The sequence below is a fragment of the Chamaea fasciata genome, unplaced genomic scaffold, assembly GCF_029207755.1.
Source record: "Chamaea fasciata isolate MVZ Bird 193981 ecotype frontalis unplaced genomic scaffold, bChaFas1.0.hap1 SCAF_7, whole genome shotgun sequence".
Lineage (NCBI taxonomy): Eukaryota > Metazoa > Chordata > Aves > Passeriformes > Sylviidae > Chamaea > Chamaea fasciata.
In genome coordinates, this window is record NW_027094092.1 from 52,061,466 (window position 1) to 52,077,451 (window position 15,986).

General features: G+C 34.1%; 1 protein-coding gene across 3 annotated transcripts in view; it reads left to right on the top strand.

The window, feature by feature from the left end:
* Positions 1-15,982, top strand: part of PPP2R5C (protein phosphatase 2 regulatory subunit B'gamma) — a 76,981-nt gene extending 60,999 nt beyond the window's left edge. For all 3 annotated transcript variants that reach the window (XM_066188821.1, XM_066188823.1, XM_066188822.1), the window contains 7 exons: positions 1,333-1,386; positions 3,161-3,331; positions 3,880-4,007; positions 5,546-5,647; positions 7,498-7,570; positions 9,962-10,078; positions 13,042-15,982. In XM_066188821.1, the coding sequence (XP_066044918.1) occupies positions 1,333-1,386; positions 3,161-3,331; positions 3,880-4,007; positions 5,546-5,647; positions 7,498-7,570; positions 9,962-10,078; positions 13,042-13,173 (777 nt within the window). In that variant the 3' untranslated portion in view covers positions 13,174-15,982. The remainder of the gene's footprint in view (positions 1-1,332; positions 1,387-3,160; positions 3,332-3,879; positions 4,008-5,545; positions 5,648-7,497; positions 7,571-9,961; positions 10,079-13,041) is intronic.
* Positions 15,983-15,986: the final 4 nt, after the last annotated feature.

Consider the following 15,986-nt stretch of genomic DNA (forward strand, 5'->3'; position numbering starts at 1 on the left):
ATCCTCTAGCAATGAGAGATGCTTACAAGCATTTGCTTTGGATCTTGTCTTCAGTGACTTCCATCAGTTGCTGTTGAAGTAATAGAATAAAATGCCTCGCATTTCAAAATTTATTTTTTATTTTCTAATGCCGTGAACAAAACCTGTTGGGGTGTGAACAGCAAGACCTTTCATATCTCACCTAGAACAGATATCAACATTGATCACCAGCTTTTCTACTGACCTGAGACATACTGTTCTTTATCTGTTCCCTTTAAATCACAAACTAGTTCTCCAAAACCTTCAGCTGACTTGCATTGCTGTTCAGCATCAGTAAAAACAGGGTAGTGACATAGGGATGCCACTACTACTCTTGCACGTCCCGCTGAGTGAAATGGAAAAGTACTTCAAGTGAGTTTATTGTGTGAAACACTGGAGTAGATGCATAAAAATTTAAATTGAAACAGTGGCAGATAGATGGATATCCTGCTAAAGACATACATGGAGAAGGTTAATTTTTGTGTTTAATCAAATTTATTTTAGAATAGGGAAGAACAGCAGCTGTAGTAATCTCGGCACATTCTTCAAATTACCGTGGGGCATTCCTGGTAGGAATCAAAAAAAAAAGGGAGAGGAATTGTGTCATCAGCTGAACTTCAATAAATGGAGAGACTTTAGGAAGATGGTTAAACAGTCTGTGAGATGAGCAGTGATCTCCCCACTTCCTTTGGGATTGTTGGCCTGTGGAATGAAAGGGATGTAATTCTTCACTATTTAGATACAGGTGGACAGTCTCATTCTCAGCATTGGAGTTGGTAAATATTGTAATTCAGCCTCAGGTTGCATCAGCTTACATTGATAGGCATAGTTATCATTAGTTGTGATATATAAAAAAATCCCAAGATTTGCAGCTGTTCAGTGCACTTTTGTCTAATTAGGTTATGAAATAGAAAATACATAGTAAATCAGCATGGGACACCAAAATGTTAGTGAGTGGAAAGCATTCTAGAGGGACAAGATCATGATTTTTAAATCCTGTGTTTGAAAAGATGAAGTGTGGTCAAATGCAGTGCTAGGTCTAAAAAGAAAACATCAAGTTGCATGTGTCTATATTATAACACAGGAAAAGATGAGGATAGACTTGCAAAGGTTGGAAAGAATTTTTACAGCCTGTTTACCCTTCTGTTTAAGTTGTATGCCAAATGGGTTTTTAAATTTTAAATCTTTTAAATTACAGAAGAAACTTGTATTTTATTTGAAGCATTCAAAATTATTCTTGACTTACACTAATGACTTCAAAATGTGTTCAGTTTCATAGTGAGAATTAATAAAATTCTTTTTCTTTTACTGTAGCTGGCATACTGTGTAGTTCAGTTTTTAGAAAAGGACAGCACACTTACAGAACCGGTAAGTTTATCTTGCTATTATTACATCTTTTGAACTATTAATATACCTTACATCTGTAGACTGCTTAAGAAGGTTTGGGGAACAGAGTATTTATTGGTAATGGTTTATATTTGAGTCAAATATTTAACCATTTTGAACTATCAAATTCAGTTTTTTCCAACCATCATTTGGAATATCCAAAACTAATTAAAAAAACGTTAATAGGATAGGTCTTATAAAGAGACCAGGTTTTATTCGGCTTCTTTTGTTCTGGCTGAGCAGATGGAAGATGATGGATCCAGAAGCAGTTTAGTCAGAAATTATCTTGCCTGAACTGTGCTCTGTTGTGAGATGGATGTTATGATAGAACACAGATTTCTGACACAGAGCTACCTGTTGGTGCAAGGGTTTTGAATCAGATCTTGTTCATGTCTACCAACCTTGGGCAAAATCAGACTTTGGTCTGGATGCATAGATGAATAATTTTAACTGTCCTCTATAGAATCTAGTGGTTTGCTTCATTACACCCAGTATCAAGTAGGTAAGAAGTAATCTGTTTAATCAGTAGATCAATTAATCAATTGCTCCTAAAGAAGTGCATGTTATTCAATTATGACCATTTCCACTGTAAAATGGAAACTGGTTTTCTTGAAACAAATAGAAGTATGCACCTGAGCAAGAGTTCTCTTCTAGCTGGAGCTTTTAATATTTAATAAGCTAGCAAATGTCATATAGTCTATCATTTGTACTGTATGAGATCTTGTTTTCTTAGCTTTCTTCAAGACATTAGATAGGATGTTGCGTATTTTCTAGTAGAAATCTGAAGTAATAAGCAACCAAGTTTGTTTCCTTTTTTGATTCTAAATTGGTATGTGATTGCAACTTCTTTAAAAACTTCGCACACACGTCAGCAAAATACTGAGTTCCTCTTCAAAAGATCCGAGTCCTTTCAAATTTAAATGCTTTTCTTCCCCTTACAATTGTCACATGAGACTTTTTGACATCTTACTTTTTAAAATCTGTGTATTAACCAAGGCTTCATTGAGGATATGATGTCTGCTTTCATGATTAAATAATACATACATGAAAGAAGCACTTACTTCTCAGAGTTGTCTTGTCAGTGATTGTATTAAATATTGCTTATAGCTTTTGTATTTAAAAATCATAATATAGAATGGTGTTTTGAGTGTTCGTGGTTTGCTAGGTAAGCAAGCTGGGTAAATAATTTATTAATCATGAAGAAAGTTAAGACTAAGATTATAGTAAGATAGTCAAATCAAAGTTTTAAAAGCAACATACCTAGAGTAGTTGGTCACCTGTCAATTCAGGCACTTATAGTAAATACTTTGTTAAAATATATTAATAGAACTGAACTGCTTGAGTTTTGGATTACATCCCCCAGAAGGTAGAGATTTAAAGCTGCTGTCACTTAAGTGGCAGGTGATTTTCCTGATAATGTAGTAGCGAATTTGCACTTTGATCATATTAAATTAGATGTTAGGTCTTCTCTCTAGTATTTTGAGTTTTATTTTTGAACATGTCTTTTAGACATTCAACTTTGTTTTCTGAGGGATAGAAAGTTGAGTTTAGACCTATTAAGACCTATTAGACCTTTGTAGAGTTTAGACCACAGTTATTTCTGTGGCACTGAACCAAGTCTGATCACTACTGTTACATGAGACAAGAAATCACGAGTTTTGTGTTCTGCTTAAAGTACCAGACTTACTAATGCATTATAATTCAGTTCAAGGTGAAGTGAAATTATCATGAAATTATTTTATCTTTGTCTCTTCAGGTGGTAATGGCACTGCTGAAGTACTGGCCAAAGACTCACAGTCCAAAAGAAGTCATGTTTTTAAATGAACTAGAAGAAATTTTAGATGTTATTGAACCATCTGAATTTGTTAAAGTTATGGAACCTCTCTTCAGACAGCTAGCCAAATGTGTGTCCAGTCCACACTTTCAGGTCTGTATTTACTGCATGTACAATGGTATCAGAATTTTTGTAAAGCAGATTTGTAATCTATTATTCACCATAATGAACTTTGTTTGTTGCAAAGAAGTCTTCAATTCTATGTTAAGTTGCAGAGATCCAAACATTAGTTCTGCTGTTTCTTTTCAAGAGTGCAGTATGTGCATTCATGTTGGGTGATTTACTTCAGTGTTATGCTTAACATAAAAAAGCTGAAAAACTCTTTTTTCAGAACTACCTGAACCTTTTCAGTACCGTGTTTGCATTTCATTACTCGTAATACGAGTTCTACAAATACTTGTTCTTTTGGGAAGTATTTCTTTGCTTCAGAGTTCATGGGTTATAGATTGAATCATGTTCCTAGCAAGGAAAAGAACAGTTTTTCTGTATCTCTTTCCATCAGCTCCATGACTCTCATTAGCACTAAAAAAATCCAAGTCTGAGTTGCAACTTTTCTTACCTTTCCCTTATATTTGCCAAATGTTATAATTATTTGCTCTGTAAGAGATTGAAGAAGTGTTCCTTTTTTCGTGTCGTCTTAGGTTGCAGAGCGAGCATTATACTACTGGAATAATGAATATATTATGAGTTTAATTAGTGATAATGCAGCAAAGATTTTACCCATCATGTTTCCATCCTTGTACCGGAATTCAAAGACGCATTGGAATAAGTAAGAAACACTTGTACAAATTCCTGCTACTTCACTTACGTGTAGTTCTAGGTTTAAGAATTTGGAACTGTGAGTTGCTAGTTTAACAGTGTGTTGAGCTGTTAATTCTATGACCCTGAAGTTGCTGGATTGTTGTCAATTTTTAGGAAGTATTAAGAACTGTGGAAGATAGTTTTTCCTTTTTTAATTAAACAAGAAAGAGTGTTTTAGTGCATCTAATCCATTACATTCTTCTATAAATATGGAGCAAATTTGGCACTCATCCGTAGTTCAGATACTTCTAAAGACTAACTTTGATTTCTGATCACTAACCTATTTGCTGATTTGCATTTCTTTTGCATTCTATTGAAATATCTTGTAGATCACATCATTTTTTCCCTTTTTATTTTCTTTTTGTTTATTGCCTTTTTTCTTCTTTCTCCATTGATTATTTTCACTTTTTTCCCCCACAATAACGTAGTACTTACGCTTGAAAACAGTCCTGGTCAGCTCCCTTCTGCAGCTGTTCCATTGTAAAGTGCCTCTTTGTTTGAGCTATTGTGCAACTGCTGGGATGGTGACAGTATCCCAGTCTGGCTCTAGCTGTGAATTCAGGACTGCTGATGGGCTGGCCAAGAATGAGTAATCAGTCTGCAATTAAACACTGGGAAAGAAATGGAAAATAAAGTCATGTTAAAGTGATTGCTTACTGTCGCCGGGTGCAAGCAGTAACAAATAGTGTACTCATTAATAAAATTCCAGTTCAGTGATGCAGTTGCACATAGTAAATGTGGGTTGCTGTTGGTTGTTTTTTTTCTGAGTTTCAAGGTCATGCATTCATTTTATTCTGAGCAAAAGTCATGCTACCCAGTACAGCTGCACTCTTACTTGTAATTCCATATACAATGCAAAGTAATCATTTAATGGATTGCTTTTTGAGCAGCAGTACATTATAGCCTGGAACTGTGAATTAATCTGTAAACGTGCCTCATAAAGCAGATTGCTTCTGTGTAATTTTTGTGATGTTTTCAACTTTACTTTTCTAACACTTTTCTAAAGAGTTTTGGCATAATTGTGTTGAAGTGAGTGCTGTTGCTGTGTGGCAGTTTTCAAAAGTTATGGGGTCTTTTTTACACTCCTTTTAATCACTAACTCTTCTTTTCTTGAATTTATCAGTTGCCAGTAAGTTACTTACATCAAGATCTTTAATGTCATACTGCATTTTCTCTAATAACCCTCATGGGATTAGTGTCAGCTACTAAATTTCACAACTAGCCCTGTATTGATACACGTAGTATTAAGAGTGAAGTTCAAACATCAGAAGCGTAAGTGATGAGTAGTACTACAGAGTAAGAAAACTGCATTCAAAGTTGGTAATTCTAATATTTGTGTTAGGCCTCTTGTGGGTAAATTGAAACTTCCGCTAATTAATTTTGTTTCCACTTATTCTGAAATGATGTAATTTTCCAGTTATGTAGGCTATTGGCTACTGTTGACCAGAAAAAGTAGATTTCAAAGTTTAAAGTACTCTGAGTTTCAACCAGAAGTTTTACTTATAGGACAATACATGGCTTGATATACAATGCTCTGAAACTCTTCATGGAGATGAACCAAAAACTGTTCGATGACTGCACACAGCAATTTAAAGCAGAAAAACTGAAGTAAGTTTTCATGTCAGTGTGTCTGTCTGTTCTTGAGTGATCTGTTCGGAGTGCTTTAGCTCTGAAAAACCACGGTGTCATTAGTGGGAAGTTGGCCATCTGACTCCAGTTCAGCTGTCTCAAAGTTGACTTGCTGAAACTTCTTGTTATATGTGAACTGTAAATCTTCTTAACAATAAGGTGTCTCATGTAGACTTAGACCTAATACTTCTAGGGTCACCATCTTCGTAAAAATTAAGTTTTTGAGAGGGACACTGCTAATGGTGGAGTCCAGTGTAGAGGATCTGTTAAACGGTTTAGTTCACATCCTGTGTTTATTTTTGCATGCTTTATTTACCCAGTGTTACTTCCTTTCATGTTGTCACTCAGTTTGTCCCAAAATACTTTCCCAGCATTTTTCAGCATTGCATTGTGTGTTAGCATATCTTCATATTATTATAAAAGTTACCTGAAATCAAGTTGTTATTCTACTGTAGTGCAGGTGTCTAGTACAGGTTTTATTTGATGGAAGAATCCTGCTAAAATGAGATAGAGAAGTCAGAAGAATTAATAGTTTCGGTCTCATATTAGGGGTTGGAAGTGTTTAGTGGTTACTGAAAATACCTGGATTTGAGTTTTGTTTTAAATTTCAAAGTAAACAGAGATTCTTTCAAGTAGTGGTTCAGACTAGACACCTATTTTACACTGGTATACTGGAAGTAGTACAGATTCTCAATGTGGATTGATTTGTCCAAGTTTGGAAGTTCCATATTAGAATTCAAGAAGAAATGAACTTGTACTGTAACGAATTCTTAAGATGTGTGTGTTTATGGATGACAAAATATGACCACTGACTCCTCAAAAAAAGACACTAATGCTTTTTTCCCTGATTGCAAGTAAGTGCAACCCCTTTTAAGTGAGATATCAGATCTTTTCTTCTCTCAGTTTTATAAGTTTTTGGGTGATATTCTGTGTGTGAACTGAAGCAGAAGGCTGAGCGATGAGCTAGCAATATAAAACCAAAATAATAAATCTCCCATCACATCAGAACTGAGAAGGGGAAAGGTTAAGGGGTTTCTACCTTCCATCTTGAATTAACTTAATTGAGAGTTGGAGGTAAATTGTGTATGTGCTTGGATATAACTGTTCTTCCTTTTTTCTTGACATTTGGATCATCTGCTCTGTGCATTGAGAGCATTTTTAGCAGTCTTAGTTCAAAACTCTTTTAAATTCTACCAGCCTTCAACGGCAGGTGTTCATTCTAGTCTCTGCAAGAAGATGTTTATTTGTAAGAAAGAAAGGAAAACAAACCCTAGATTTTGCATTTTCAAATTGCATTAGGCATAAGAAAACAAATTTTTTCTACTTTATTTTAAAAAAAAGGTATTTTTGTTATCCCTCTTGCTATACCCTAGAATATGCATGGTTTTGTTGGGTACTTCTCTGTTATAGTTTAATTGCAAATGTCTCGGGTGCCTTTTCCTTTAACCTATTACCTGCAGCCATTGGGCTGATAAGGAAAAGTCTCTGCCCTTTTCATGGTCAGTTATTGACTTCCTATTTACCAATACAAAATTCTAATATTGTCAATAAAACACAAATATGCTTTCAGCCTAGACCAAAACTTCTTTCTGTTTTAATTTTTACCTTTAACTATGTCCATGTACTAAAGATAAACTGTTATCAGCAAGTTTGTTGCTTTCATGAGAAGACTTTGAGGTTTTGCCCTTTTAATTGGTGATTTGAGATCATGGGGCGATGCAAATTATCCTGTCAACAGTGGTGTTTTAGCCAATAGGCTCACACAGGTATAGCTAAATAATTTATTTTGTTGAATTATTTTACTTCTAGAATTTTTTTTTTTTTTTCAGAGAGAAGCTAAAATTGAAGGAACGGGAAGAAGCATGGGTTAAAATAGAAAATCTAGCCAAATCAAATCCCCAGGTATTTAGAAAAGATTAACATGATCATGTTTAAATACTCTAATTTTGTTAAATATCAGTGGGGAAAACAGGTCTGACTGATCATGGAAATAAAGGAATTTCACCAACTGTATTATGAAAGATACACAATAAAAGTACTTTTCAAATTTGTAACCTTTCTCTTGTGCAAGTAATTATTTTTTTAAAAATCGGTTTCTGAAAAGTATGATGTGAACCAGTTTTTCCTTCCCTTATAATAAGACTTATACCATATTGTGGTTTGAAAAGTTAAAAGTTACTGTGCAAAATTATGAAAAAATATAGAGAGGCCATAATTGGTTTCTCTTGAAAAGCTGTTTTGCGAACAGTGTATTATGAAAGAGATCTTTCTGCAGACTGTGAGTTTTGACTGGTCGGTTTTCCTTTGTGTCAAATGGATAAAAGTAATATTGTATGTTCTTTTCCGATGCATTTGTTCTCATACTTGCACTGGGCCAGTCTGCTGGTGAACCTGTTCCTCTTTCCTAAAGGGTAATATCCTGTCATTACTTGATATGTAATTATCAAGTACAAGTATCAATGCTACAAGTTATATCATTATTGATATGACTTGTAGCATTACTTGATATGACTCAAATGGTGATAAAGAAACAATGGTCCTTTAGACTATTCATTCTATTTTGAAATTTTCGGAGAAGGAAATGGTTTGGCTTGGGTTCCCCACCCCCTGCATTTGCTTAGAGATTGCTGCCAGTTTTCTTTTACCTCAGTCATATAGTTTTCTGCTATGAACCAAAAACCTCCAAACATTTAAATTACTTTGTCGCCAGAATTCTATTATACTATAGCAAGAAACTTAATGTACTGCGTATTTCTAACACCATCTAGCTGCGTTTAAAGTGGTGGAAGAGGGAGAAATGGTACTCTGTAGACAGAAGTGGGACACTTGCTGATCTCAGTGCTATTTTAAAACGGAGTATGAGGTAATCTCTTTTCCTAAGAAGAGGAAATTCATAAATGTTATTTTCCTCTTGGGTCATTTGTCAGGGAACAATTACTAAACTGCTTAAGAAAAATCTATTTAAATTAATAAAATGTCAGGTTTTTTCTGACAACAGATCAATTAAATGAATCAAAAAGGACTATTCATATGAATGCAGTAATTGACTATGAGTGACAAAACATTTCTCTAATGACATAAGTCATATAAAAGCCTTGCTTGAAGAGTACTTGATATACATGGTCATTTGCTATCACAAATGATGAGCTATTATATGTTGGCTAAATAAGTGGATTGAGTTGTAGAAAAATTCAGAGTTCTGCAGTATAAATTTCCTTTTCTTTGTAAGGAACTTTTTGTAAATACATTTTCTGATACCGGTTAACACCACCTGTATACAGTATGTTCTGCATAGTCTACTTCAAGAAAGCTAATATTTGGAAGAAATTTAAAATGACAGTTACTGAGTGTTCCACTGAATTGACGTAAGGATATAAATGCTTTTAGTGCTCTAGATAATGGATTTTAGGAGGTTCTTTTTTCCTGGAATGTTTGTTAACTTTTTAGCTTGTTTAATGACTGATGATTATTATTGTTCAGAGCTCTTCCTGAATCTGCATGACACAAAAGTACCATTTAAGATTTTAAATTCATTAAATCCTTGCTGTTAGCATTTTTTAAAAATTTTACTCATCTCCGTTAAGTTATTGGTACACTCAGATACCAAAATATTTATGAGGAAAAACTGATGAAAAGGTCTGTATGTATAAGTGTATATAAGTTCTGAATTCAAAACAATATAGCTAATCTAAATTAAGATCTGATGTATTGAGATTACTGGACAACAAAGATTTTGGGGTTTTTTAATTCCTAAAAGACTTTTATATGTTTATGTTTTACTTTCCAAAGACAGAAAAGTTTAATATTTTGGTTTGAATTTATATTATATATTATATATTTGGGTTGGTTTGAAATTATATTAGATGTGTATGAGGTATATTTAGCTTTTAACTGTATTTTTTCTTCCAACACAAAATTGCATCAGCAAATAAAATGGTTGTATTTGGATTACTACATTGTTCACAGAGCACTTGACAATATATTAATAAGGTTTCAGATAACTGATTGCCAGAGTAGGTATGCAGTACTGACAAAATCTGAGTATTTTAAAATTGAGTCTGAGATAATCAAATCATCTTTTTTTAATGCTGACTGCATTTTTCAGCAGGATATTTCTGCCAAGTGTGAAAGTATTGGAGTTCCATTCCAAAATCTATTACTTAGTACCTGGAAGCATTAAATATTGAAGTTAATCTCAAATAAGTAGTCATGTCATTCAAATGCTCAAATACACTCCTAGTATTTAGTTATTACGACTAAGAATGATTATTTTAACATTTTGCGTTTTATTAGTACCCAACATACAGTGACACGAGTTTGCTGAACAGTCCTGTTGCAATGGAAACAGACGGGCCTTTAATTGAAGATTTGCAGACACTGAAAAAGACAGTGAAAGAAGAGGCTTGTCAGGTAAAGCCTTGTGAAGATAGCAAAGTACTCCAATTTATGAATTAATTTGTTTAAGTGATGGCTGATCAGAAACTTGGCTTATATTTTCAGCCCAGTAACCATTTGTTCTGTAGTAATACACTTCATCAGGGCTGCTACTTTCAAGTGATAGTGTAGCAGCCAGAAATAGTGTTATGTTTCTAATGCTTGTGAATCTGCTATGTAATGTCTTTTAAAGGTTCTTCTTCTCAGAAACTTTGTTTTTATTTACACTTAGGAATAGCTTTTTGTGTCATTATGAGAACAGTGATTATGCTTTAAGGATAGTGAGGGCTATAGCTAAAATCTTCCACATCATGTTCTAGTCTCTTCTATATGTAACGGGTCTGATTTTTCATAAGAAAAGCTTGTCTGTACTAGAATCTGACTATATTTTATACTTTTTTTCTTTGTTACTCAGAGCCTTCATAGTGGTTAAAACTCTTGTGTTTTAAAAAAAAATATGTAAAATGTGTGTATTGCCCACTCATGGGTCTTCTTCCTCAGTCCACCATCTGTCAGGTTCTATTACCCACTGCAGGGCAAGGACTCTCAAGGTCATTTCCATCCTTTTGTCTTTAGTTAATGCTCAGTAATATTCATGTCTTTTAAATCTAACATCAGTTCAGTGGAATTATAAATACCAATGTTGAAACTAGGGATTTCAACTTGGAGCTGGTTGAAAATGGAGAGATGCCAGGTAACATTGCAGCATCATTGAGATTTCTGGAAGGAATATGTAAAATATAGTACTATAAATCTGTCTAAATCCAACAAAGTCTAAGACTGCAGAAATGGACTCAGAAAAAACAGTTGAGTTTAGAGATAAAGTCTGTTAATTTGAACCAATGTACCCAAAAATACATTTAAGAAAAGTGAGCGTGTGGTCAACATAACCTCCTAAATTTCTGTTTTAAAATTCCAGTGTCATTATCCTGCAATATTATATTTAACTTATTATTTGTTACATGGCATTTTGAGTGAAGGTTGGAATTAAAAGAAATGCTGGAATACCTCTAGGGCACACTCAAGGATTGCTGTCATTTAAACACTTACGTCTGTTGTGGATCCCTGTGCATTACATGTAAATAGTGGCTGAATTACATCCCTCTCCAGGGCAGTGGACAAGAGTAGCATTCCCCTCAGTGGGAATGATGGATAAAGCTAGTCAGTGAGGAGCACTGGGCCGAATAAAGTTTCTAAACCTCTGCCTTTCTTCATACTTTGGATAGCTTAGGCAGGCCCACATGAGGGAGAAAGGGGCCTCCTTTCACTTGTTCCAGAGCCTAGAACCAGTTCTAGTGGAGAAAGGTGCATTCAAAATTATTTTAAAAAATGAGTACTGCTTAATTTTTGAGTTGGGTTGATCATAGTGTCCATCTTTGACTCTCCTGTTTCCTAACAATTAACTATTTTCTCACAGTTTATGAGACCATGGTTCACTTTCTGTCCTGGCCAGTGAGCATTAAAATTCCTACTTCCTGAGTCTGAGTGCTCCAACATCAGTTCTTAGAAGGAAAGCAGCCAGGGTAGAATTTTGTGCTAGTAGCTGGGACAAGTTAAGAACCAAATTCCCAGTCCCAGCTGCTGGAAGAGTTTGAGGATTTGGGCTAGTATTATACAATATAAAATGCAGAAGCACTAACGTCAGCCCAGACTAAAACCAGGATCTCTCATCTAGGTCTCACCTTCTTTTCTACAAATAATTCAACTTTATGAGCTATAAAATTTGCGTTATATACCGCTTCTTTAGTAGCACTCCAGCTGGAAAACTGCTGCATCATATCCCTGTGAATGAGCTTGATTTGCCACCACCCACGATTATAAGGAAGGGTGGGGACTTAAAAAAACAGAAGTAATGGAAAATGAACAAACTGTAAACAAAATTCTGAAACTTGGGTTGGAACTGCTCAAGCATTCCTCAGCTGTCTCTCCAAGTGCATGCTTTCTTCCTTTCCTTGCTCACAAAGTGTGCAAGAAGTGAGATGACTAAAAGACTGTAAGCCAAGTTTTCAAAGAGAAAGATCCTATCCTAGCAGAGCTAATAGAATGTTTTAAATCAGGAATTCTTACTATTAGAAAAATTGAGCCTGCAAGAGGATGGATAAGTTTGGATCACCAGGCAGGAAAATATTTGATTAAGGATTAGAGTATTGCAGAAAGCAGGCTAGGTAGCATTCCTCCATCAGTCTTTGAGAGGACACTGGACAGACAATTACATATCCCTTGCTAAGTACCATCATCTGTTGATGCTAAGGGCTGCTACAGTTAAGAGTTGGAAAAAAAAAGGGGCAGTCAAAAGGACAGCTTTGTTTCTTAAATTAAGCTTCAGAAATGAGCAGCTACATAAAGATTGTATAGTTACAGTGGAAGTAAGGTTTATGCCAGAGGCTGGCAGTATAGCAGATTGTCCCTACTGAAGAGGTGATTGACTGACTGAGGAAAGTAGATCAGGAATTCTTTTTCTGTATGAGACGTATGTGAGCACATCTTGTGAATGCTCTGCCACAATGAAATTAGACCACTGTGACTTACTAACCTTGAACATGCCAGTAAATAAATGGCTAAGTAAAAGCCAGGCAGTTTTTTTATTAGGACTTGTTTATAGAAAGAAAAAAAAAAAAAGGGAAATTAGTGTATAAAGCTTAAAGATACTTTGTTAGGAATATTGTCTGGTTTTGAGAGAACATTGGTAAAATGGTAGTGATGTGATGATTGTTAATAGCATAGAATTTCATAGTTGTTTCTAGTTTTCCTCTTAGCAAAAAAGTTGGTTTTAACACATGAAACTGCATAGCTGGTAGGATAAAGAGGAGAAAGTATAAACTTCTTTCCAGATGTTTATTTCTTTTCCTGTAAGTGAGCATACTGATGTGTAAAAAATACCCTTAAGTAATGTTTAGTAATTAGTGTGTTTGGCTAACTTTGTTCTATTTTTATTTCAGGCACAAAAAGATCAGAAAAAAGATCGTCCTCTTGTGCGACGCAAGTCAGAACTGCCTCAGGATATCTATACCATGAAAGCCTTGGAATCACATTGCAGAGCTGATGAATTATTATCACATGATGGGCATTAAACTATTATAGTGAAATATTATTTTGGAGGAAAAATTTTTTTTTCTGGACTCAGTTCTACAGTAGAACTTAATTTTTTGTGCCATACCAATCAGTTACACACAAAGTCAAAACTTTCTTCAACCCATTTCTGTAGGCAATAACTTAATAGAGTATGCAGCTCAAGATTAGTAGTTCAAACAATGGTAAATTACCCAGTTCCATTTGCAGAATATTGGGTTGACTATAATCAAGTGGACACAATTTCCCGGAGGTGTTGTCATAGTACCAATGAGCTGATAACATGCAGTTTTTATAGTTGTATTTGAGAAAAGCATTCTATAAAATCTTTCCATCTAAATAAGTGAATGACCAGTAGTTGGTACTAATGATAAATGTGTGTTTTCAAAAGTAAACTTACTTCAAATATAAGTATTAAACTTTTTCTAGGATTTCTCAGCTTTACAATTGTTTCAACATTATTGCTGTCTTGTTATATACCAGCAGTTTTGAAAATACAGTTATTCTTTCGTATTATAAAACATGGCTTACAAACTGATAAAATTCATGACAATCCTCAGTCGTCATTCCTTCCTAAGAATTCTGTAAATTCATTTCTCTTTTACTTAGGGTAAAGATATATATATCTATCTATATATACCACATCCTAATACTTCATGTAGATTTAAAGCCATATCTTCCAGTCTTTAGTGTATAATATGGCACCAGTATTCCAGATATGAACTGGTAGAAGAATTTTTCCTAAAATGAAAATTTGTTTACTATGACTGGGAATAGACTGAATATAAAATTTCATTTTAAGTTTTTTCAAGTCAATAAAATAACTCTTTCACTGTTTTCTCCCTTATCTGAGCTTTTAATACTCAGCATTTTTCTTGGGCTCTAGGAGTTCAATATTCTGTGGCAGATACTATGTGTGATTTCAGTTGCATCAGTTTTTTATCTGAAAGATGAACACAACATCATAAGCTTATTAAAATGAAAAAGAGGAAAAAAAAAAAAAAAACAGACTCTTGAATTCCATTCTGCTTCTTTTTAAATGAGTCTGAGAGCTGAGGAGATAGTGACCATAATTTTACCGTGAAAATATTTTTGTTGTTGTTGTAAAGAGCACATGTGCTGCAAATACACCTCACAAGTGAACTGAAAATGCATCTGAGTTGCTGATGATCTTCAAATGCTGCTATATATTCCACAAGATTACTTGCATGTAATGAGCTTTTTGTTGTAGATGGAAAAGCACGGGAGGAAAATCTCTTTAAAAATATAGTGCTTTGTCTTCAATATTTGATTTCTCTCAGGGTGGCCAGTATTTTGACTTACTTATCCTGCTTACAAGCTGTTTGAAATGTGTTCTTTCTGCTATTCTAAATGGGTGATTAGTTTCTTTTGTCTCTGGCAGTAACATGATATAACTTAATGTTTAATGTCTTGATGCATAAAGAGATAAAAAATGTGGCTTCTTTAAAAATAGTTTTGTTTTACTTTTTAAGGAAGTATAACATCTCCTGCGTCCATAAAAAAATATTGCTCAAAGCAGACATTCATAGTAACCTTGTGCAGATGTAGTGCCTGCTGTTTGTTGGTTGCATTTAACATTCAATTTCCAATATTTGTTACATTGTCTATTGGAAGAAAATTGTGAGTGGTAAATATTGGCTTACAACAACTAAATTTAAAGACCAACCCAACCTTTAAGTGGAATGTCCACTGTGTCTGAAAACATTTCCTGTAAAACTTGAAAAAGAAAATGCTTTACCATTAGGATAAACTATATGAAAACAGTTTAAAGATGCCTTCTACTTTTGAGGGAAAAAGGGTGCTTTTTTAATTGTGTAAAGCAACGTCTGTGTATTTTGATATACCATTGTTTGAACTTCCATCTTTAGCTGGTAGATTATCAGTTACCTTTGATTTTGGGTATTCAGTATGTCTGTGCAAGAGATTGCTGAAAGGAATTATTCTTATGTTATCCAAGGGGAGGGGGAAAAAAAACCCAACTGTATATCAGTGTTTGATTGATTGTGTGATATTCAACGTATAAGAACATCTTTCACTGTCTAGATTTTATTTTTATTCTTTATTGAAGATAAACACTCACCAAAAAGGGAAGCATTGTGGTAATTTAGACGCTTCAAGTTCTCTGTGGAGGCATATTTGAAGTTTTGGGCCACTGAACATTTGCTTAGGCAATATTCCAAAATCTTATCACCACTAATGGTTTAGCATGTTTGTTATCAATATTTATATATTTCGTATCATCTTGTACTAAACAATTCTAAAACTAATACATCCAAAATAAAAAGAAAAATTAAAGTAGAATTTTGGTGACTGTTGTTCTTCATAAAGTTCTGTCTGATACCTTCCCCCATTTTCCAAAATTACACCTGTACATCAGGAATGTCAAAAGTAATATTACAAGTGTCTTTTTAGTGTGGCTTTAGTATGGCTTCATTTTAATATTGTACATACATTGTACCTTGTTTTATGGTAATAAGTAATAAAAATGTAGACTTCATATTTTGTACAGAATCGTCCTATGTACAGAATAAAAAGTTCCTAGAAACAGCAAAAATAGGTAAGTGGCACAATTATTTTTCATTAGACAATATCTGTAACATTATATGTTAGTGGAATGTTAAGTTCAAATGTACCTACATATTTTTTAACATTTTGTAATTCAATTTTTTGTTCTGGCATTGTTTCTGAAGAACTTCATACACCTGCCATTTAATATGCTTTTATCTAATTTTAAAACTTAAAAAAAAAAAAGGTGTATTATATGGACAAATAAAGAACATGTGAATTTTACTTG